Source organism: Nerophis lumbriciformis, linkage group LG20 (assembly GCF_033978685.3).
Source record: "Nerophis lumbriciformis linkage group LG20, RoL_Nlum_v2.1, whole genome shotgun sequence".
Taxonomy (NCBI): domain Eukaryota; kingdom Metazoa; phylum Chordata; class Actinopteri; order Syngnathiformes; family Syngnathidae; genus Nerophis; species Nerophis lumbriciformis.
In genome coordinates, this window is record NC_084567.2 from 15,737,501 (window position 1) to 15,763,193 (window position 25,693).

At 40.1% G+C, this 25,693-nt stretch overlaps 1 protein-coding gene across 3 annotated transcripts in view; it reads right to left on the reverse strand.

Annotated features, from left to right (window-relative positions):
* Window positions 1-16,652, reverse strand: part of entpd4 (ectonucleoside triphosphate diphosphohydrolase 4) — a 37,293-nt gene extending 20,641 nt beyond the window's left edge. For all 3 annotated transcript variants that reach the window (XM_061980527.1, XM_061980524.1, XM_061980525.1), the window contains exons 1-8: window positions 16,512-16,652; window positions 13,748-13,904; window positions 13,479-13,676; window positions 8,097-8,302; window positions 4,803-4,953; window positions 1,677-1,780; window positions 526-585; window positions 260-414 (exon numbers count right to left, since the gene is read on the reverse strand). In XM_061980527.1, coding sequence (XP_061836511.1) covers window positions 260-414; window positions 526-585; window positions 1,677-1,780; window positions 4,803-4,953; window positions 8,097-8,302; window positions 13,479-13,676; window positions 13,748-13,755 — 882 coding nt within the window. In that variant the 5' untranslated portion in view covers window positions 13,756-13,904; window positions 16,512-16,652. The remainder of the gene's footprint in view (window positions 1-259; window positions 415-525; window positions 586-1,676; window positions 1,781-4,802; window positions 4,954-8,096; window positions 8,303-13,478; window positions 13,677-13,747; window positions 13,905-16,511) is intronic.
* Between the last annotated feature and the right edge of the window lie 9,041 nt (window positions 16,653-25,693).

Genomic DNA, 25,693 nt, shown 5'->3' on the forward strand with positions numbered 1-25,693 from the left:
ATTTCCTCAAATGTGAACAGCAGCCTTTGTTTATACAGCTCTTGTATTGCATATTTTCAGATGTACTGATGTGCCTAATAAAGTGTCCTATCACTTTATTATATTATTATTTATCAGGGTATTCTATCTCAGTTTAAACTCCTGCAATGGATTCATGCAAAGTGATACAGGAAGAGACTATTGTTTCCAAGGGACAAACATTCTCAATATGTTTTAACAAGGAATACACACAAAAAGTAATTTGGCAGTGGATAATAACCTGCTGTGGAGAGGTAAAGCTGACAGTTTTGGGCAATTCAAATGCGATCTGTGTGGAAACTCCGCCCATGTCCAAAACACCTGCAGTCCTTTTTCTCACCAGCGCCTCCTGCTGGTCACTGCTCGGGACATTAATCTCCACCACCGCCTCTCCGTCTTGATGGGACACACGAAAAGAGGAGGGTACGTACATTACTGTTTTTCCAAATAGATCTGCACATGTGTGGAATGTGAGCTACGGAACAAACAAAACAAATGGTGTATTACCATCGAGTGCATGGTTAAACCTTCCTAGGACAAAGTTTATGCCGATCCATGCATAGACACCTGAAACAAAGTTGAAAGGTGCTGAATGAATAGCTGCTGAGTTGCACAATTACCAGGTAAATCAGCAGCTTTCAGATTGTCAGAGTGAAAGTACGCCAAGGGAACATAGAAACTCACAAAGCAGGATACAGTAGAATTTAAGAGTACTTGGAGGTAAGCGATGGCTCTCGGCGAATTGTTATGCTTTAGGTTGCAAGCAAAACATTCTAAAGAGCCATTAGTTGGCCTAGTCAATGTCTCAGTGAACCCCGAAAGATCTGACCAAAACATATATCGACATATATTTACTTGCCGACCACTGGAAGGAAGAAAGCGAGCGTGAAGGACAGTGCTGAGAACAAAAAGCGGATGACCTTCATTGCACTAAAGAAAGAAATCATCAAAAACGTTTAGTCCACTTGACAAAGTAAGAGCGTAGTACTGCTAGTCTGCACCACATTGTAGCAGAATGGGACTGAAGCCAGCCAAGAACGTTCAAATAATATTTCAATGGCGGATATTTATCCATGAAAATATGGAGAAGCCGCTTATGGTTCGTTTGACAAAGAAGCAACTGGAGTAAAATACAGTAGAAGTCCACTTTCCAAGGTAAATACTGTACATTAATACATCAAACTACTGTAGTTGTTTGTACTACTTTCTATTGTATCATTTTTTCTTACAATATTTCTAATCTAGAAGTTTGTTTCTCTTTTTAAAAGACATCTTTGCATGATAACAATGTGCTACTTTGGGGGCCAAGCACATAATATATATATATTGATTTCATTTCTTTGGGCGAAGTGTTTTGAGTTAGAAGCTCCTAAACATGCATGGGGGCTTAGCTCTCCTCTCACACTAGGAACTCATTTCTTCAAATTGACAATATTTTTCTATAACAAATTCTTAAATGTACTTATTTTGAATTACAATTATTTTCCTTTATTTTCTAAAGCTGCCGGTGCGCCTGTAGAGGCGCTCCTCACAGTGAGTTTCCAGAATCACAAAACCCGCATCTCACGTTTCTTTTTCTTTTTTTACCTGCTGCAATAGTCCCTGTTCCCTTTAAGACGAGCAGCAAGTAGAACACCTGGACTGATGCATGTATTTACCTTCCTGTTTTCCTGAAATCACTTCTACATGAGAATCTGAGAAAAGGAAGTTGAAGTGGACCGGGATGTCTGTTCGAAGATCTTCCAGTATAGCCTCCTGCTGACTAATGTAAAAAACAAAAAAAAGAACATAAGCATTTCCTTAAAGGATGTAAAAAACAAAAAAGGAACATAAGCATTTCCTTAAAGGGGAACTGCACTTTTTGGGGGGAATTTTGCCCATCATTCACAATCCTTACGTGAAACACGCACACATGTTTTTCTTTATGTTTTCTAACTCGTAAATAAATGCTAGCAAAAGTCAGCTAACAATCGTCATTGCGCCTAATGTGCTCTAAAAAACCTTCATCAACGTTTTGTACACACGCTGTAAGTATATGTATATGTAATGTAGTAACATTCATTAAATCATGTAATATTTACATATTTTGCTCATTTTAAGCATACAGCAGTGTATTAATTTCAGACGCATCACAACGCTCGCTATTTCCTTCGGCAACAACAACTACTAATCAGGCAGACTTCATGAGAGACAACAAAGACTACTTTGGGGACAAGTTTTATTTTTGAGCCTGAATAAAAGGAGGATGATCTACAAGTTTTTGAAGCTGAGTGCTTAACATATTCAGCATGTAGCAGTACTGCTTAGTGCTAAACAAGAAATACAAGCTACGAACATAATAAAACAATCACTTACTGTACAATGTCTGCTCTCACAGGTTTGCCGACTGATTAGGTGTTTATATCTTCCAGTTTAGATGAAGAATTAATCATAATCCTCACGCAGGTAAAACATTTTTAAATAAACGGGCACCTTTTTGTGTCTTTCTCGCCTCCCCGGGTATAAGTTGAATGTCAAAGCTGACCAACTTCTTGGTTTATGGCCACAAACTTCTACTATCTAGGTGAGATTTATCATTTGGAAAAACCTTTTACCAACTCGGAGGCGATGCAGCAGCTCATCAGCTCAGTATGTCAGTAGCTGTGTTTCCATTACCCCTATAAACGCAATAAAAAACTGGCAATGGAAACACTATTTGTTTCGCTCTTTGAGGTGTTTTTTTTTTTTTTTAATATTGAAATGTCTCGCAAACGCATCCTGGAAACACCTTTTCCGTATTTACAGAGCACGTCAACACCGAACCAGCGAGTCTGCCCTAGTTGTCATGCATCGGCACCCCGCAGGTGCCTTTCCTGCAACTGAGGCCGAACCGCAAGCTCAGAGAGACCCCCATGCCCGAACTATGTCAAGGGGGGTGTAAGGATGTTTTCTTTTAAAAATCACAGTGGCTGCAATCGTAATCGCAGCCCCAAAACCATGGCATCGCAAGGGGTCCATCTTCCTCAAAGTGTACTCTCACGGGACAGGATTTTGCGAGAAGTACGGCTCATGACGCAAAATACCTTTTAATGGAAACACCTACAGGTCGCAAATGTACTTCGTCCAAATTTTAGAAATATCGCTTTTATATTGCGAGAAACTGCAATGGAAACGCAGCTACATTATTAGCTGCGTAAGCCAGTTTGCACTCTGAGATTGATTGATTGATTGAGACTTTTATTAGTAGATTGCACAGTGAAGTACATATTCCGTACAATTGACCACTATATGGTAACACCCGAATAAGTTTTTCAACTTGTTTAAGTTGGGGTCCACATTCATGATACAGATATATACTATTTTCATAATACAGTCATCACACAAGTTAATCATCACAGTATCCATCCATCCATCCATCCATCCATTTTCTACCGCTTATTCCCTTTGGGGTCGCGGGGGGCGCTGGAGCCTATCTCAGCTACAATCGGGCGGAAGGCGGTGTACACCCTGGACAAGTCGCCACCTCATCGCAGGGCCAACACAGGTAGACAGACAACATTCACACTCACATCCACACACTAGGGCCAATTTAGTATATAAATTGAATTATTTACATTATTTACAATCCAGGGTGTGGGATATGGAAAGGGGGTGGGGGGTGGGGGGGTTAAGTTAGGTTGGTATCAACACTGCAGTCATCAACAATTGTATCATCAGAGAAATTGACATTGGAACAGTGTAGGTCTGACTTGGTACATATGTACAGCAAGTACTGGACACAGAGAGAGAGATCAGAAATTATAAGAAAAAGTGACTACATTTGATTGTTTACAATCCGAAGAGGTATGATGAGGAAGGGAGGGTGTTAGTTTAGGGTTGAAGTTGCCTGGAGGTGTTCTTTTAGTGCGGTTTTGAAGGAGGATAGAGATGCCCTTTCTTTTACACCTGTTGGGAGTGCATTCCACATTGATGTGGCTTAGAAAGAGAATGAGTTAAGACCTTTGTTAGATCGGAATCTGGGTTTAACGTGGTTAGTGGAGCTCCCCCTGGTGTTGTGGTTATGGCGGTCATTTACGTTAAGGAAGTAGTTTGACATGTACTTCGGTATCAGGGAGGTGTCGCGGATTTTATAGACAAGGCTCAGTGCAAGTTGTTTTACTCTGTCCTCCACCCTGAGCCAGCCCACTTTGGAGAAGTGGGTAGGAGTGAGGTGTGATCTGGGGTGGAGGTCTAGAAGTAATCTGACTAGCTTGTTCTGGGATGTTTGGAGTCTAGATTTGAGGGTTTTGGAGGTGCTAGGGTACCAGGAGGTGCATGCGTAATCGAAAAAGGGTTGAACGAGAGTTCCCGCCAGAATCTTCATGGTGCTTTTGTTGACCAGAGAGGAGATTCTATAGAGAAATCTCGTTCATTGGTTGACTTTTTTGATTACCTTGGTTGCCATTTTATCACAGGAAAGATCATGGCACCGTTAAAAGTAGTTCCTCTGTGTTAGCTCCTATAATAACAATATTGCTAATACTTGGTTTATATTCAGGTCAGGAGATGTAAATAGACTATTGTTGGTGGTTTTTGGATGTTTTATGTAGGGGTTTATGGGCGTAATAGGTGACTACCATTACCGTGATTGTTAGCCACCTCGCACTTGTCGTATTTTACAAATTAGAACGCAATAAAAAAGTGTTCTTGTCTTACATAGTGACTGTGAACGATAAGCACAATTCCCCCAAAAGGGCCTTCCCCTGTCATGAACTTGAGCATGCGATAGAACACGTTTGGCAGGAGGGAGACATGTGTTGCTGTACCTGACAGGCAGAATTCTCATTCCAGCTGTGCATAGAATGTAGAGCGGGGTTTCTATGTGCTTGTTTTTGGGAACATGTTCAGCTGCAAAGCTCAGCAGGGGATGGATGTAATCGCTGGCCTTCTCTGGTGTTGTAGCCAGCTCAGATATTCCTAAAAGCAGGAAGACAAGCCACATCTGACCCAACAAACCTTTTGAATGCATCAACCACCACACAACACAAAACTCACTTCTAACTTGCAAGTCAGGCCAACGGTAACATGTAGCCGAAATCCTTGACTATAAGCCATTACTTTTTCAATTAGCCCATGGGTGTCAAACTCTGGCCCGCGGGCCAAATTTGGCCCGCCGTGTAATTTCACTTGGCCCATGAGGTGATATCAAATTAACACTAGAGCTGGCCCGCCAATTATATTCAGCGGCGGTGCACCGCTTACTGTCATACTTGCCAAACCTCCCGGGAGACTCCCAAATTTCAGTGCCCCTCCCGAGAATTGTAACGTCCTCTTTGTCCAACGAGTGCTGGCTTAGTTACATAAAATGTGCAGCTTTGGCACGCACACAAAAGTGAATGCAACGCATACTTGATCTTCAGCGATACAGTTTACACTGAGGGTGCCAGTATAAAAACCTTTAACATTGTTAGAAATATGCACCACACTGTGAACCCACACCACACAAGAATGACAAACACATTTCGGGAGAACATCCGCACAGTAACACAACATAAACACAACAAAACAAATACCCAGAACCCCATGCAGCCCTAACTCTTCCGGGCTGCCACCAAATCCCGCCCCCCCAACCCCGCCCACCTCAACCGACACATGGTAGCGGGGGTGTATATTGCAGCCCGGAAGAGTTAGGGCTGCATGGGATTCTGGGTATTTGTTTTGTTGTGTTTATGTTGTGTTACTGTGCGGATGTTCTCCCGAAATGTGTTTGTCATTCTTGTTTGGTGTGGATTCACAGTGTGGCGCATATTTCTAACAGTATTAAAGTTATTTATACGGGCACCGTCAGTGTAAACTGTATCGCTGTTGGCCAAGTATGCATTGCATTTACGTGTGTGTGCGTACAGAAGTCGCACATATTTTGTGATCGGGCCGGCACGTTGTTGGAATGGATGACAAGCAGACGTGACGACAGCTCGTAGCGGACGATAAAAGCAGTGCCTTTAAACCACACCCCCAAGACTGTGGTCCGGGTGGACTACGAGATATAATGACTGATGAACATCTTCGTTCGATAATGAAAGTTGCCTCAGCTCAAAGCCTGAGCCCCGACATAAATGAACTAGCATCCAAGAAAAGATAGCAGGTATCTGGCTTGGGCACATCAGATTAGATCAGTGTGTTGCAAACTGAGCAGTTTAAAGTCCTGAATGGTTGGTTTATTCATTGTTATTTTATTTTCTAATTTATTAGCCTGTGGAAAAAGTTAATGTTGATGTTTACCTCAGAAGGCTGCAAATAGAAAAGAGGCATTCAATTTTTATTTAAATTGTATTTGATATGCCATTGATATTTTTTTAATTATTATTATTATTATTTGAAACTGGATTTTGCATGTCCCTATAAAGTTATACAAGCCTTGCTTGTTCAATATTCAATGCAAAACTTGTTTGGGTCCCTATTAAAAGGTTAATTTGTTCAACCTTGGCCCGCGGCTTTGTTCAGTTTTAAATTTTGGCCAACTCTGTATTTGAGTTTGACACCCCTCAATTAGCCTCTCATTAGTAACCACGCGAAAGTAGTCGTGCAAAGTTATTCAGGTTATTCAAGTCATACAACCACATGCTACTTGGATAGCTTGCATTTTCACCCACTATAGTTTCTGTAGAAAGCAAGAGTTCCAAGTCCTTGTTCACAGTGGTAGCACTTGTGTGCAAAGTTCCAGTCAGCCATATTGGTTCTGAATATGAAGTTGCACATTTCAAATGCAGTATTAAAGGCACTACCTAATCCACTTTTTATGTTTGATATAATAAAAACTGTTCTTATTGTTTTATTTTTGATACTAAGAATATATTTTTATTTTAACTTTCTCAGGGAATATTAATTTTGAACTAATTTTATATACATGTGTTTTCATCTCAAACATGTTATGATGGCAAAATGAACATTGATTACTATTTTGCATGCAATGAATGCAATGAACTGTATTGCATTCTTAAAATTTAAAAACTGTTGTCATTATTAAGTGGTCTGTCTTTTTATATTGTTTATGTATTGTTGGCAGGTTGAAAACAGCTCAGCGGGTTTGCGTGGAAAAACCAACATTTAAACGGCACCGTATAATAATCATCAAAAACGCACGAGAGACAAGAACTTTGTTTTTGCGGTCACACCACACAGCACATAGGGCTTTGAGTGCACCGGTTTTTATTAGCACCGGTTTTTATTAGCACAATCAATCACAGACGCATTTCAGCTTTGCGTGTCAGCCTTCAATAATGAAAACAGGCATTCAGGAAATGAAAGACAATTAGGCCAAACGCAATAATTGAGGGCACATCTTAACATGTATAATTAAACCTTAATTAAGCAAAAATATGATGTATTTAATTACTCGATAGAATACTCGGGGCAGCACAGTGGAGGAGGGGTTAGTGCGTCTGCCTCACAATACGAAGGTCCTGAGTAGTTGTGAGTTCAATCCCGGCCTCGGGATCTTTCTGTGTGAAGTTTGCATGTTCTCCGGGTACTCCGGCTTCCTCCCACCTCCAAAGACATGCACCTGGGGAAAGGTTGATTGGCAACACTAAATTGGCCCTAGTGTGTGAATGTGAGTGTGAATGTTGTCTGTCTATCTGTGTTGGCCCTGCGATGAGGTGGCGACTTGTCCAGGGTGTACACCGCCTTCGGCCTGATTGTAGCTGAGATAGGCTCCAGCGCCCCCCGCGACCCCGAAGGGAATAAGCGGTAGAAAATGGATGGATGGATAGAATACTCGATTATTAAAATATTCGATAGCTGCAGCTTTAGACAATAACCTTACGTTGTGATATTGTACGCAGGCATGACGTACCTCTTCCTGAAAATGGCCTCTTTTTTGTGTAAAATATGTTGGCTAGAGATTTGTTATTGACAAAACGCTTGTATATTCAGCTATTATGGTGATAAACGCTTATTTAGTGAAACAAAAATAAATGTAAAACTGCATCAAAATACATGAATTAATAAATATTTATCAATAATGTATTGTTAATCAAATCAGAGCTCCTGAATCTTAATTGTGAGGTGCCCAAAGGTTCCCACCTCTATGCATTACTGCAGCACTTGGATCTCCTTACCTGGCTTGATCTTCATCACCACGGACTTCCGGTTTTGATCTCTCATTTGCCGAATATCCAGGAGTTCGAGGGGATTGCCGTTGTGCCTGGGCCAGCAGTACACGTACACCCGGGAGCCGCTGCTGCCGCAATCCACGACCAGCCCGTAGTTTAGGTGGGGGTTGCTGGTATCTGTCGCGTCCACGTCGGTCACCCGGACCAGGTGCCTTAAAACAGCAGAGTTTTGTTAAGGTGACAAATCACTCGTGTCATCACTTCACTTTGTCTTGGACTATTCCCTCTACTCTTCTCCAACTCTCTCCTCGTCATTTGGGATGTCTGTTGTGATTTCCCTTCCTGGTTCGATGATCCGCCCTATCTTGCCTCTGATTGGCCTATCCATAATGTTTTGCCCTAATCTTAATCAATCGTGACTCATCATAGTAAAACAACCAACCAATCATGGATGTTCTTTTACATAAACCAACCAATCATCATTGAGGTTTCCCGTATATTTTGTCCCCTGCCCGAGGAGTCGCTTCGCTACGTAGCTTCGATTTTTAAATTACCGCATTTTCCACACTATAAGGCGCACCGGATTATAAGGCGCACCTTCAATGAATGGCCTATTTTAAAACTTTGTTCATATATAAGGCGCACCCCATTATAAGGCGCATAGAATAGACGCTACAGTAGAGGCTGGGGTTACGTTATGCATCCCGTAGTTGCGAGACCTGTTGTGGTTGGTCCATATATAAGGCGCACCGGATTATAAGGCGGACTGTCAGCTTTTGAAAAAATTGGAGGTTTTTAGGTGCGCCTTGTAGTGCGGAAAATACGGTAATCATTTTTAATGGAAAACCGTAGTTTTTACCACCAGATTATCAAAAAAAAAAAAAAAACGTACTCATTAGTTATTGGCAGGTATGGCAAAGATACGGATCAAGATTTTAACACACATTGTAGGTCGGGAAAAAAAACGAAGAAAAACTGAAAATATTTTATAATATTTTTACAGCGATAAAAAAAAGACGGATTTCCGAATATAGACGGAAAAATCACATGCCTGCTTCCTAACATTAACAAGTGTATGAGCACCAAATAGAAAACAAATGCTCAGTTTTTTAAACAAAAAAAAAATAGGGACATGATACAGTCCATTTTTTAATGCAGGCTTCACTACACATGTACAAATACCACCTGGAGCTCTACCAGTGAGACGTGGGAGCTAAAAGTTTGAGCATTTTGTTTCTCTTCAGCTGGCACAGGGGTCAGCAACCCAAAACGTTGAAAGAGCCTTACTGGACCAAAAATACAAAAAAAGAATCTGTCTGGAGCCGAAAAAATTAAAAGCTTTATATAAGTGATATAATGATGGCAACACATGATGTAAGTGTCTACATTAGCTATGTTAGCCTACTATCAAAATGACTGTCGCAGTCTGACGCAAATCTTTGTTGACAGCAATGTTAAAATGTAATATTTATTCTCCACATTTTTACAACATTGGAAAACATAAGTAAAACTTCTCAGAGAGTGAGATAACTCTTGGAAATGACTGTCTTAGAATGGCCAAAGGTATAGATGTGTGTGTCCAAGTTAAAGGAAACGGCAGGCTGTCTTCTTCTAATGGATTTATTACAATCTTTGCAAGCTGGCTAACGTTTGCTGTGGTCTGGAACAACATGGCACACTAACAACTATCAGAAATGCAGTCAATATTACATACACATGTGTCATGGGACATGCAAATACAAATTAACATAAATAAAGGCAATTAAATGAGCTCCAATATACCTACAAACGAGGCATAACGATGCAATATATACAGTACATACAGCTTGCCTAAATAGCATGTTAGCATCGATTAACTTGCAGTCATGCAGTGACCAAATATGCCTGTTTAGCACTCCATAACAAGTCAATAATATCAACAAAGCCCACCTTTGTGCATTCACGCACAGTATAAAACATTTGGTGGACAAAATGAGACAAAGAAGGAGTGGCATAAAACACGTCTTTCTGTGGCAGCGTCGGAGAAAGTTGTACATGTAAACAAACTGTTGCGTGACAGTCCACACAACGGTGAGATCAAGGGCCGCTGAAATTAGTAGGACAAAATGGCGCTTGCCAAATACTTCATCAGTGAAGCATAAACACAAACATATTAAACTGTGGGCTTTTTAACAATTAGGAAGGCTCTGCCGAAACCATATTACAACAAAAAATATATTTTTCACCCCATTTTTTTTCCCTATTTCTATACATTTTTGGAAAAGCCCCATGGAGCCACCAGGGCGCCGCTCAAGAGCCGCGGGTTGCTGACCCCCGAGCTAGCATGACGTTACAGCTGAAATGGCACAGTAATGTTAGCTCACGTCCTCCAGATGTGTACATAACCCAATGGTACCCCAACTTAAGAGAGTTTTGAGATAAAGCAGTCTCTGGGCTCATTGTTACGTATTAGGTTGCAAGCAAAAACTTGAGTTACAAGCGTCTCTGCCAATAGTTGGTGGGGCGAATGCCACAGTGGCCCGCCCAAAACATCCGGTCTTACAAAACCAGCATTAGCATATAGCTAGAGATCGACATAACTTTGTTTTCCGAGCATGGGACAATGTGGAGGATATTCATTGAATTATAGACAGAAATCATCAGAACCATGACCGACTGTGTAGCTGACTTGTAGTGACTCGCTTTTGAGCTAATCACTGCTAGTCTGCACCATACTGAAGCAGAACGAGTTGATGACACCAGCTGAGAATGTTAAAATACGGTCTAAACGGCGGACATTTATCTATGAAAATATCGAGAGGCTGCTGATGGTGTGTTTGATGGAGAAGCAGCTGGAGGGATACACCGTAGAAGTCCACTCTCCAAGCTAAACAAACGCTGTGCATTATTATTACATTACCGTATTTTTCGGACTATAAGTCGCAGTTTTTTTCATAGTTTGGCCGGTCTCCGGTACGACTTATATATGTTTTTTTCTTTTTTTATTATGCATTTTCGGCAGGTGCGACTTATACTCCGGTGCGACTTATACTCCGAAAAATACGGTACTTCATAAAACTATTGCAGTTGTTAGTAGTACATTCTAAATACATTTAGATTGTGATTGTTTGATATTGTATTGCTTTATGCAATATTTCTTCTCCAAAAAGTTGTTTCCGATTTAAAGATGTCTTATTTTTTTCTACATTTAAAAGACTCACTTGTGGTCTACATAAGTAATACTTTGGCCAAAATGTTTCATAGATGATATTTTACTGACCGTTTTCAAAGCCGCGGTCTTATTTACGTGCCTCCACTTTGACTGCGTCTTCTCCCGGCCATCTGTGTTGTAGTTATAGCGCTTCCATATGGAGTCTACTAACAGATATACGTTAGAACTATGCTTTGTACTAGAAAGGGCAACATCAGAGGATGCATGTGCACGTACGAGCCAGTCTGCCCCACAACAAGAAGTTTATGCACTACAATGGCGAACTCTTGCAAAGCTCTTTGGGTAAATTTCCACCATACGTGGATAATCCGCTGACGTCACCAATAGGAAAAATGTCACAGCCAAACGGCTTGTTCGGAGGAAGGTAAGATTGTTTTGTAAATATCTCCGCCATGTCTCCGTGTTTTGATTTCACATTTTTGGGACTTACGCCGATCCCAAATACACAAAAACAAGAACCAATAGGTAAAAAAAAAGAAAGTTAGATTTGCGTAAGAGGTCTCTTTTAAGGTACCGTATTTTTCGGACTATAAGGCGCACTTAAAATCATTTAATTTTCTCAAAAATCGACAGTGCGCCTTATACTACGGTGCGCCTAATGTACGGCATAATTTTGGTTGTGTATACCGACCTCGAAGCTATTTTATTTACATGGTGTAATGATAAGTGTGACCAGTAGATGGCAGTCACACATAAGCGATACACCAGTAAACAACACCAAAACTTTAAATGTTTCATTGAGAATATAGAACATTACTACACACGGCGCTCAAAAATCTGTCAAAATGTTTTTAGTACGACTTTGGTAAGCTATGAAGCCGCACCGCTTGTTGGATTGTCGGCGCATTAAACATACGAGTATTATTATGGTACGTGTATAAGGACCGCAAAATGACAGTTATTAGCAGACAATATCTGGCGTTTTGTTTCGCAATTTTATGCAAAACCAACTTTTCTTACCTTCTGGTACCTGCTGATCTGTATATGGGATCTGGATAAGTACTGAAAATGTGCGTGAGTTCGCCATTGTAGTCCGTGCCAACACCGTAGTCCAGGGGTCGGGAACCTTTTTGGCTGAGAGAGCCATGAAAGCCAAAAATTTTAAAATGCATTTCCTTGAGAGCCATATAGTATTTTTTTAACACTGAATACAACTAAATGTGTGCATTTTTAAGTAAGGCCAACATTTTTTGAGTATAATAAGTCCCTTATTCTTTTTAATAACATTGTTATTCTGAAGTTAACCAATAATAAATAAAATACTTCTTACCATTAATGAACAGGTGCGGAAGAAAACGGATTGATGGATTAAAATGCATGAGAATGTTTTATATTTTGAATGTTATTTTTAACACTGATTATCAGCGGAATTATTCATTACTTATCGTGTTAAGTAATGTCAGCTAAGATTTATCAGAGAGCCAGATGCAGACGTCAAAAGAGCCACATCTTGCCCTAGAGCCATAGGTTCCCTACCCCTGCCGTAGTCGATAAGCTTCTTCTTTTTGTCTATCTTCTTGTTATGGGACATTCATCTTCCGCTGTTGCCATTTCTAATATAAAGTAGCGTAAAGTTCTAACTTATATCTGTCAGTAGACTAGCCATCAAAGCGCTAAAAACTGTAGTGGGTTTACATAATCCACCCACAGAACTTTAGTTATTAGAAGGTTCCGGTCGGACAGTTTTTCACGGGATGTTGATGTTGCATTATTGAGCCACAGATGAGAAGATGCCGCTCCGTTATTGATTGAAGTAAAGTCTGAATGTTATTAAAACAGTTAGCTCCATCTTTTAACACTCCTTCCACTCCCGTCCTTGCACGCTACACCGCTACAACAAAGATGGCGGGGAGAAGACGCTGTCGAAGGTGATCTACGTAGGTAAGACCGCCCACAAAACGGCGTATCCTGAAGAGACTGTCAGAAAGCGACTTGAAAATGGTCTGTAAAAGATTATCTATGCAACATTTTGACCAAAGAACCACCATCACATGTTATGTAGACTACAAGATAGTGTTTTAAGTTTAGAAAAAAAATCATACTATGACCCGTTTAACGCGCCTTATAATCTGGTGCGCCTTTCGTATGAAAAAAAACCCTGAATAGACCCGCTCATTGGCAGTGCGCCTTTTAATCCGGTGCGCCCTATGGTCGGAAAAATACGGTAGTTTATTAACCTGTGGAAGTGGTTTTCCTTCGTGATCCAGCTGGTAGGCAACTTCCCAATGACAAGAAACAGGTAAAGGGTTCCAAGTAGGAAGAGGAGCAGGCCGAAGAGGAACAGCTGCCTGAATGAAGGGAGCAAGAGGCGTGGAAGCATCTGGAACGACAGGCTGAAATGCCAGGAAGCTGGGAAAAGGCACGACAAGCTGATCCTGTCAACAGATAAAACAGATGGTGGACAATCAGTATTGACTCATACTAACACACCAGGACATAAACAAACCTGGCCATGATGCAGATTGTCCTCAGAGTCTTGGTCTCATTAGGCCATCTGTTAGTGGGACCAAAATTGGCCTTTCGGACGGCTCTACTCCATTTTCCTCACGCCCACCCATTTCCTCATATCAGCAAATATGGAATAGTTGTCGTAAGCACATTCACTGTGGGTAATAAACAGGAAAACCTAGGGTAAACTGGGTAACACATGGGTAAGCTTAACCTATTTTTTACTATAACAATCTACAAGGTTAATATAGTCTGCTTCTCTTTCTTCCCCTCCATTTATCTGCTTTCTTTTGTATTTCAAGTTATCATTACATATATTTATTGTTGCATTTGAACAATTGTGTTGTTGATAATAGAGGTAATTATTGTTATTATTCATTATCCATCCATCCATTTTCTACCGCTTATTCCCTTCGGGGTCGCGGGGGGCGCTGGAGCCTATCTCTGCTACAATCGGGCGGAAGGCGCGGTACACACTGGACAAGTCGCCACTTATCACAGGGCCAACACAGTTAGACAGACAACATTCACACATTAGGGCCAATTTAGTGTTGCCAATCAACCTATGCCCAGGTGCATGTCTTTGGAAGTGGGAGGAAGCTGGAGTACCCGGAGGGAACCCACGCAGTCACGGGGAGGACATACAAACTCCACACAGAAAGATCCCGAGCGCAGGATCGAACCCAGGACCTTCGTATATTCATTATCAATAGTGCTATTTCTATTGGTATTTGTATTGCTCCATTTGTAGTGTAGCCCCGGGTGGCGGGGCTCTCCCTTAGAGATAGGGTGAGAAGCTCCGCCATCTGGGAGGAGCTCAAAGTAAAGCCGCTGCTCCTCCACATCAAGAGGAGCCAGATGAGGTGGTTCGGGCATCTGGTCAGGATGCCACCCGAACGCCTCCCTAGGGAGGTGTTTAGGGCACGTCCGACCGGTAGGAGGCCACGGGGAAGACCCAGGACACGTTGGGAAGACTATGTCTCGCGGCTGGCCTGGGAACGCCTCGGGATCCCCCGGGAATAGCTGGACGAAGTGGCTGGGGAGAGGGAAGTCTGGGCTTCCCTGCTTAGGCTGCTGCCCCCGCGACCTGACCTCGGATAAGCGGAAGAAGATGGATGGATGGCATTTGTAGTGTAATAATGTTCATTGTAGGGCTGGGCGATATACGCGATATATCCCGGGTTTGTCTCTGTGCGATATAGAAAATGACTATATTGTGATATCAGAGTATACGTTCTCACGCAGTTGCTTTTAGCTGCGCGCATTACACTACAGGCTCCTCTCACTCTGTCTTGTCGCTCCTTCTCACAGACAACAAGCGCACCTTCTTACACACGTCACATACTGTCACGACATACGTCACATACGTATACGCCCTCCTTGAGCAGAGAGGTAGCAGCATGGCTAAAGTTAGCTGTGGTGCGAGTGGGAAAACGAGAGAAAGAAGGTGCAAATCTGGTAACAAATGAAGGAATAATTAATTCCCCCAAAAAACAGCAGGGGGTCCATCGTCTGGCGGTGGTTTGGCTTCAAGTGGGAATATGTCGAACAGACAACCGTAATTTGTCAAGAGTGGGCCGAAAGCGTTTCTACAAAAAGTAGCATTACTGCTAATATGTAGCATCATTTGAAAAGTCACCGGAAGATTGAAACTCCGCACGTCAACATCTTCGTTCGGTGCCACACCATCAAAATGCCGAGGCAAACATTTCCACATCAACACCGTATGAAAAAAAGAGTCGACAACAAAAGGAGATAATGTCCGCAGGAACCTACCACATAGCGAAGGACGAACACTATTTGATTTCCTATCATGCAGCTCATTTTTATTTGACACTTATTGAAATATCTTGTGTGACATCATGTTTTAAACTAATCGCTTGTTTTAAAAATGTCTCTGACAATCTTGCACTTTCTGTTTTGGAAATGACATGAACGTTTGTGCCACTGCTTAATAACGGTTTAATAAAAACAGTTTTGGTCAATTGACTTAGTTGTGATTTCCCTCTCTGCCTGAAAGTTTAAAATGAGCATATATTAATGCAGTATGAAGAATAATGTTTTAATGTAGACACATAGAATCATCATACTGCTGTGGTTATATGCATCAAGTGTTTATTCAAGGCTAAGGCAAAATATCGAGATATATATCGTGTATCGCGATATGGCCTAAAAATATCGAGATATTACAAAAAGGCCATATCGCCCAGCCCTAGTTCATTGTCATTTCTGTGTTATTGATTTCACTAACTGCTTCTTTGCTGTCACTTTTACCATCATATTTGTACATATCCTATTTGCTGATGTTGTTCTATTGTTGTTATTGTTGTGTTTGTTGTTTTTGTCTCTCTGTCTTATCCCCCTCTTGTCCCCACAATTCCCCCCTCTGTCTTCCTTTTTTTTCTCTCTTTCTATCCCCTCCTGCTCCGGCCCGGCTGCACCAAATGGTAATATAAATACATTTAATAAAGTCAAATACAAATAAGATAACAAGTGAAGTATCCTACACTTGTCTTTTGTAAAGTAAATTTGTACAGCCGATATGGGCATCTACATCAACTATATGATTTGCCTGAGAAGCTGGACAGGACAAAAAAAATTAATTAATTTAAAAAAAATAAACAGGAAAACGAGGTTAAAAATAAACCAGTCAGTTTGTTAGCGTTAGCGTCCGGTTGAACGGTTGACAGTTAACCACACAAACGCCTTTAACACGTTCTATCATTCGTCCACGTCAGGAACATGTGGCGATATTTACTTACAAATTCCATACGTGCGGATAAATACATCAAATTAATTCCTTTTCTCGAGCAACTGCCATCTTCAGGATACCAGATACGCGCCGGCTGGAGGGAGTATGTGGCAAGTGGTAGCCGGTCGCTTGTCAATGACGTCACGAGTGGGTGTGTTCGATTTTAATTCCGTGTTGCCCGGAATGTAGACACACCCTTTATTCACTTTTTAGCGGGTCAGTGTATATTTTGGTCATTTAGTTTTTCTTTATCCATCCATCCATTTTCTACCGCTTGTCCCTTTCGGGGTCGCTGGAGCCTATCTCAGCTGCATTCGGGCGGTAATGGAAATTGAAAACAAACAACGATCGGTGTGTTTGTGTGTTTGAATTTCTTCTTTTTTTTTAAAAAAAGAAAAAAAGAAAGAAAGTTGAAAAACGAAGCAGTTTTTGTTTTTTGGTGTCGAAGAGTTAGTTATTTTATTATTTCTTCGGTCAGTGGTCAACAAAATAAATAAATAATGAGATTTTTTTTTTAAACTGTTTGATTTGTCTTATTATACTTCCTAGTGAACATAACATAACGGGAAAACAAACCAAAACGAGTGTTTTCATTCATATTCTATACCAGAATATTTTACTTTCCAAAGTAAAAGCTTTGAAAATGTATCGGTGGGTTGTAATCACGTGACCTAAAGGCACATCCGGGTTTCAGACGTTGGCCTTGCAGTGTTTTTCAACCACTGTGTCGCGGCACACTAGTGTGCCGTGAGATACAGTCTGGTGTGCCTTGGGAGATTATCTAATTTTATCTATTTGGGTTAAAAATATTTTTTTGCTGTCTATATATATATTTTGTTTTCTGATTATTATTATTATTAATGTTTTTTTGTTGTTGTTATTTAATTGATGTATTTGTAGAAACTACTTTTTTTGCTGTTTCTTTCTTTTTTGGGGACGGAGGGGTGATATGGTTGAACGTGTTAAAGGCAAAAAATATTTTGACATTTAGGGCAGACAACAGATATATGATGTATGTGAATATGATGTAATAGATAGGAATGTCTGATGCTGAATGTGAATAAAAATAAAATGAAAAAATATATATATATATATATTTTTTTTTTTTGCAAACCAGTAATTATAGTCTGCAAATTATGTGTTGTTGTTGAGTGTCGGTGCTGTCTAGAGCTCAGCAGAGTAACCGTGTAAATTAATACTCTTCGATATCAGTAGGTGGCAGCAGGTAGCTAATTGCTTTGTAGATGTCGGAAACAGCGGGAGGCAGTGTGAAGGTAAAAAGGTATCTAATACGTAAACCAAAAATAAACAAAAGGTGAGTACCCCTAAGAAAAGGCATTGAAGCTTAGGGAAGGCTATGCAGAACCAAACTAAAACTGAACTGGCTACAAAGTAAACAAAAACAGAATGCTGGACGACAGCAAAGACTTACTGTGGAGCAGAGACGGCGTCCACATGTCATGTCTGTGTGATCATGTTTTGTTTCATTCATGTTCGGTTTTGTTTTTGGACTCTTTGTTTTGTTTTGTCACCATAGCAACCCATTAGTCTTCACCTGTCACGTCACGCACCTGTTTCACGTTTTGAGTCACCCACCTGTTTTCGTTAATCATGTCTGTAGTATTTAAGTTCATTGTTTTCAGTTTGTCTTTCTGGCGAAATCCCGCATTCTTACCCCTGTCACACTCTGTCTACCTCTGCGCACTTCATGCCATGTCCACTTAAGTTTTTTCTATTAATGCCACAGTTAGTGTTTTTGTTTAATTGTTCAGTTTTTTGCCCACGTGCAAGTTTGGACATCCGCCTTGAGCGCGCCTTTTGTTCCTTTGAGTGTTATAAATAAATATGTATTTACCTTCACGCCATGACCAGTCCAGCTTTACTTGCATCTCGGGAAAACAAACACACCATAGTCCACGTCGTGACACCACAAAGTACATCCGAACATGACATACCAATCAACAATGTCCCCACAAAGAAGGATAAAAACAAATGAAATATTCTTGATTGCTAAAACAAAGTAGATGTGGGAAATATCGCTCAAAGGAAGACAAGAAACTGCGACAGGAAAATACCAAAAAAAAGAGAAAAAGCCACCAAAATAGGAGCACAAGACAAGAACTAAAACACGACACACAGGAAAACAGCAAAAAAACTCCAAATAAGTCAGGGGGTGGTGTGACAGGTGGTGACAGTACACCTACTTTGAGACAAGAGCTATAGTGATGCATGCTTGGTTATGGTTTAAAGTCATATCCAACAATTGCAACAACGACTTTTTACTGTCAACTGAGTTTCGTTTTTTAACGATTTCTGCTGGTGGTGTGCCTCCGGATTTTTTCAACGCAAAATATGTGCCTTGGCTCAAAATAGTTTGAAAAACACTGGTTTAAAGCACTAAATGATTTAAGACGTGGCATAACAAGGACTGATGTATACAAAAATCTCTATGAAAGTGCAGGCAAAACCGTCCTGAGATCGGTAGGTTGTGAGTCATACCAAAGACTATAAAAATGGGACCCATTACCTCCCTGCTTGGCACTCAGCATCAAGGGTTAGAATTGGGGGTTAAATCACCAAAAATGATTCCTGGGCGCAGCCACCGCTGCTGCTCACTGCTCCCCTCACCTCCCAGGGGGTGATCAAGGGTGATGGGTCAAATGTAACTTTAACTAACAATTTGACCATACATTACAACACGTACAGTGTTTTTCTGACAGGCCAGACCACGGGCTCACCTTAAGTCACTACCTCCGGTTTGGGTATATAAAAACAGCGTTATGGTCTGTTTTTCTGTTTGTGTTGTGTAGATTTTTCTGTAGAAGTCGGTCCTCGTTGTGCCATGTCTAAAATCATTCCTGTGACGTTCTTCAAATACAGTTTAGCCACAGTCACAGGCACAAGGGTATCGTAGTGATTATCCCCGCTTTTACTTTGAAAATAAAACTTCCGGTTTCTGCAAATAAAAAGTCATCATGTTTTGGTCTTTTTTCCCCGTTTACCGGTACTCGGGATTTTAATGTTTGTTACATGAAATATAAAATGATTATCAAGCCATTTATTAAATGTATTTAGCACTCTTGGACACACAAAAAAAGAATAAAGCTTTAATTCTCCTTTCTGTATGATAAAACAAAATCCAAGTTGATCAATCGGTTTTTGTTTTTCATGAAAATAAAATTCAACGACCAAAACATACACCAACCATAATCATTTTCTGTCATTCACATCAGACAGTAGTTTATTTAAATGCTAATAAAATATACATTTATTCCAACTAATATATATACATATACATTCACAATAATTCAGTTAATTTGAACATTGACATTAATTCATAGTTTTATAGTATGTCAATAATGTGCATTGTATAATCAAACAATATACATTTTAGGTGTCTTCTTGATGCAAAATTACTGTAAACAATTGTAGAGAAAAAGTTGGATTTTGTTCACTTAAACAGGGTCTCAAACTTGTGGCTCGCAGCCCATTTGCGACCTGCAAGTCCGTATTTTGTGTCCCTTTACTCAACTTCATAGTTTAGTGCAATAGTTGGTAACACTTTAGTATGGGGAACACATATTCACCATTAATTAGTGGCTTATTAATAACATGCAAATTAGTAACATATTGTCTCTTAATTAGTCATTATTAAGTACTTATTAATGCCTTATTCTATTATACAACCAGTAAGCCATTAACTAAGAGACTTCACTCAATAACCTCAGAATTATTGCTTATTAGTTAAAGTTAAAGTACCAATGATTGTCACACACACACTCGGTCTGGTGAAATTTGTCCTCTGCATTTGACCCATCTCCTTGTTCACCCCCTGGGAGGTGAGGGGAGCAGTGGTGGCCGCGCCCGGTAATGATTTTTGGTGATTTAACCCCCAATTCCAACCCTTGATGCTGAGTGCCAAGCAGGGTGGTAATGGGTCCCATTTTTATAGTCTTTGGTATGACTCGTAACTCGTAACCCTAAGCCTAAACCTAACCCTTATCTGTTCCCCTAGTGTCCAAATAACTCTAAATTAAGTCTTTGTTACTTTAATAAGCAACTAATTAATGGTGAATATGTTCCCCCATACTAAAGTGTTACCCATTAGTTAAATATATTACTGACAACGCAGATTGGGTGTCACAATGAGCAATTTACTTTACGTCTGAGGAACAGCGGTGTCAAAATTAAACAATTTTCACATTCAATTTGACATTTATCCAGACTTTAAAGGACCCCTTTGAAGCTAACAACCCTGGCATTATTTCATAGTTCGAGACCTAAAAATAAATCTACAAGTAAAATTCCACCTAAAATACACAAAGTAGCCATTTTGACTTTCAGCCCACTTTTAGCTGCTGACGTCACCTACTACCGCTGAATTGATTGAGACTTTTATTAGTAGATTGCACAGTACAGTACATATTCCGTACAATTGACCACTAAATGGTAACACCCCAATAACTTTTTCAATTTGTTTAAGTCGAGGACCACGTTAATCAATTCATGGTAAATTGCTGGCATCTTCATCCCGATTCACTATATTTTGGAGCAGGATTTGAAGGAAATGACAAGACGGAGAACAATGGTAGTTATGAAAAACACTAACCTGTTTATAATTAACCGTCTGGTGTGGACTTATGCTGTCTTAAATTGAAATGGAGCGCAGTAGTTCTTTGGCGACACCTCGTGGCCATAGTAGTTTACAAAACCCAAAACCAGTGAAGTTGGCACGTTGTGTAAATGGTAAATAAAAACAGAATACAATGATTTGCAAATCCTTTTCAACTTATATTCAATTGAATGGGCTGCAAAGACAAGATACTTTTAACGTTCGTACTGAGAAACTTTGTTATTTTTTGCAAATATTAGCTCATTTGGAATTTGATGCCTGCAACATGTTTCAAGAAAGCTGGCACAAGTGGCAAAAAAGACTGAGAAAGTTGAGGAACGCTCATCAAGCACTTATTTGGAACATCCCACAGGTGAACAGGCTAATTAGGAACAGGTGGGTGCCATGATTGGGTATAAAAGCAGCTTCCATGAAATGCTCAGTCATTCACAAACAGGGATGGGGTGAGGGTCACCACTTTGTGAACAAATGCGTGAGCAAATTGTCGAACAGTTTAAGAAGAAAATTTCTCAACCAGCTATTGCAAGGAATTTAGGGATTTCACCATCTACGGTCCGTAATATAATCAAAAGGTTCAGAGAATCTGGAGAAATCACTGCACGTAAGCAATGATATTACGGACCTTCGATCCCTCAGGCGGTACTGCATCAACAAGCGACATCAGTGTGTAAAGGATATCACCACATGGGCTCAGGAAAACTTGAGAAAACCACTGTCAGTAACTACAGTTGGTCGCTACATCTGCAAGTGCAAGTTAAAACTCTACTATGCAAAGCCAAAGCCATTTATCAACAACACCCAGAAACGTCACCGGCTTCGCTGGGCCCGAGCTCATCTATGATGGACTGATGCAAAGTGGAAAAGTGTTCTGTGATCTGACGAGTCCACATTTGAAATTGTTTTTGGAAATTGTGGACGTCGTGTCCTCCGGACCAAAGAGGAAAAGAACCATCCGGATTGTTATGGACGCAAAGTTCAAAAGCCAGCATCTGTGATGGTATGGGGGTGTATTAGTGCCCAAGGCATGGGTAACTTACACATCTGTGAAGGCACCATTAATGCTGAAAGGTACATACAGGCTTTGGAGCAACATATGTTGCTATCATGGACACCCCTGCTTATTTCAGCAAGACAATGCCAAGGCATGTGTTACTTACTTACGTGGCTTCATAGTAAAAGAGTGCGGGTACTAGACTGGCCTGCCTGTAGTCCAGACCTGTCTCCCATTGTAAATGTGTGGCGCATTATGAAGCCTAAAATACCACAATGGAGACCCCCGGACTGTTGAACAACTTAAGCTGTACATCAAGCAAGAATGGGAAAGAATTCAACCTGAAAAGCTTCAAAAATTGGTCTCCTCAGTTCCCAAACGTTTACCGTACTGAGTGTTGTTAAAAGGAAAGGCCATGTAACACAGTGGTAAAAATGCCCCTGTGCCAACTTTTTTGCAATGTGTTGCTGCCATTAAATTCTAAGTTAATGATTATTAGCAACAAAAAAAATACGTTTCTCAGTTGGAACATTAAATATATTGTCTTTGCAGTCTATTCAATTGAATATAAGTTGAAAAGGATTTGCAAATTATTGTATTCTGTTTTATTTACGATTTACACAACGTCCCAACTTCACTGCTTTTGTACTAAATGAAGCTCATGACGCAGTAAGTTGAATTATGCGGACACGTTTGTTACTGGATACTTTCTAATACGCTTCTACCTTGGAGGCTTTGTATGTGTAAGAAATATGTAACTATGATTATTTGATACTTGTTTATATTGCCAAATGTGCTGTTTTAGACTGCACAATAAAGGACACTTGTTACAGTACATATGCCTAGCTTGTGTGTTATTGTGCAGAGGTGGGACCAAGTCATTGCTTTGCAAGTCACAAGTAAGTCTCAAGTCTTTGCCCTCAAGTCCGAGTCAAGTCCCGAGTCAAGACAGGGCAAGTCCGAGTCAAGTCCAAAGTCAAGACTGGAAAGTCTCAAGTCAAGTCCCAAGTCCTGCATTTTGAGTTTCGAGTCCTTTCAAGTCGTTTAACCACAGACTAATATATTTACACAGATTGTGTATGCTTTTAAAATGCTGTATTTATTTATTAAAACAAGTGCATTTGAAATTTCTGGGAAAAAGATAGTGCTGACATTGCACTTCAAAATAGCACTATTAACCAGTCATTTTAAACATGTAACTCATTCCTTTACAGAATAAACACATTTGAAAAAAACAAGTGCAACTGTACTTATTTGCACAAAAGTGTTAACATTGTATTTCAATGGCATATTGCATTGTAACTAGTTCCACAGCAGTTTCTATCCTGTTCTTACCTTATCTCATTGATCTCATCTCATACTGTACGTGTGTTTATGTGTGCGTACACATGAAAAACATAACAAATATATGAACATAACAATGAACAGAGTTGTACTTTTTAAATGTCAGGACCCTATGCAATATGTACACATATTCTTAATATAGTATACATTTTAACTGACCTTTATTTGACTATGTTTGTCTTTTTGTAGGTGGCTAAAATACGCGGTGCTGCTGACCACCGTCTAACGTTACGTTACTGTGTGTGATACATTGACTAACGTAATGTTACTGTGTGTGATACATTGACTAACGTAATGTTACTGTGTGTGATACATTGACTAACGTTACGTTACTGTGTGTGATACATTGACTAACGTTACGTTACTGTGTGTGATGCATTGACTAACGTTACGTTACTGTGTGTGATACATTGTCTAACGTAACGTTATGTGTAGGTACCTCATGCAACCCTGCTTAAAAAAAAATCACTTGACAAAAAGTATGAATAAGGTAGCAAACTGCAGTGGACGCAACAGATTGCCGTGTTTGCAATGACGTTATAACCATAGACATCTTATAAGTAGTTGGTTGCTGTGACGTGAGCAATTTGGCCGCCATCTTGAAGTGGTGATGAGGAGCCGGCGAGCAGCCTAAACTGACAGTTGACAGGTAGAAAACAAAGATGCCGGGCTGGTGTTCAGCGTTTTCCTGCTCAAATGAGCGGACTGTTGAAAATAGGAATCGGGGGATTACTTTTCACAAGTAAGATTTAACATTAACGTACTATTGGTTGTATCTTATGAAAATAATATTACCACAGAGTTGAGAAGGATCAAAGATCTTCAATATTTGTATGTGAAAATCACAAAGAAATCTTCTGGGGGAGGATGACCTTCCTACAGGGGTTTGGTTTACAAACTTTCAGCCCCACCTAAAACAAAATTCACCAGCCGCCACTGATTATGATGCATTCTCATTTTAGGCAAAGTATAAGACAATACTTTCTTAACAGTATAATTGTAACCAGGAATAAGTCTTCAAGTAACAATATTCAAATACCAACATTGTTGGGTAAAACAGAATTTGGTTTTATTCTGAATCCAGTGAAACAGATTGGTGGTTTTAGCTGATATGAGGACTTTCAGGTGTTTATATATGTTTAAGTATATGGCAGACGCTTTTATCCAAAGCGACTTACATAAAATAATACATATAAAACAATCACTGCAAACATTATCATTTAAGGGAAGAATGTAATAGAAAATATCAATACATAGTGTCAAGACAGAATAAACTCTCTGCTGCTGAAGCAACAGAGATACAGACTATAGGTCCCTAAGATATATAGATATCTAATGTATTCATACATTGTTTATGTAGGATATACGCATGTATATATAACCTAATCATATTGTTTCTTCAATTTAAAAATAGTTTACCGTTTTTTCCCCCCTTCTCTGGGATTATATTCCCAGTTTTGATCTCGGACGTCTGGTCACTTATAGCGTATACGAATATTATATTACTGATAAGCAAACTATGAATAATAAAACACGCCAAAACATGTGTCTGTTATCATAGCTACACGTATGACAAAAAAGGGGGGTGAAAATCAGTGGTATTCAGTGAGGTAAGATGAATTAAATGCGCTGACAGTTCATTGCTCCTGCCAAATGAATTGCACTGATCACCACTCCAAGATGGCGGCCCCGCGCCTCGTCTGCGCCAGTAGGCAGTAGCGCTCCATGTTGCGTTTACTTATAAGATGTCTACGGTTATAACGTTAGCAGTGAGTTTGCAGCCTCACTGATTTAACTACACAGCAAATAAAAGTCACGTTACTTAGCCAATAAACGTTATCTTACATTAAAAACTTACCCTTCTTTGTGCAACTTCAAATGTCGAACGAAGTTGGAAGTTGTTGCGTCTCTGTCTGTAATATTAGAAGGCAATTCGTTTTTTGTTGACCAAGTAGTAGTTTTTATACCCGAACGAAACCAACTTTGGCATAATTGTTTATCACTGGCACGTTGTTTGACAACTCTTGTTCAGTGGTTGTACTGCAATTTGATTGGATGAATGCTGCGTGATGAAAACAACGTAGATCTACTTTGATTGGCTGTTGTACTGACAGCACACCAGCTGACAGGAACAACACGCTGAGAGACACAGACGAAGAAAAAGAAAAATACGGAGCGCTCCCAAATAACTTTTTAAGATTTGGATTTTGGGGAAAGTAGCAAG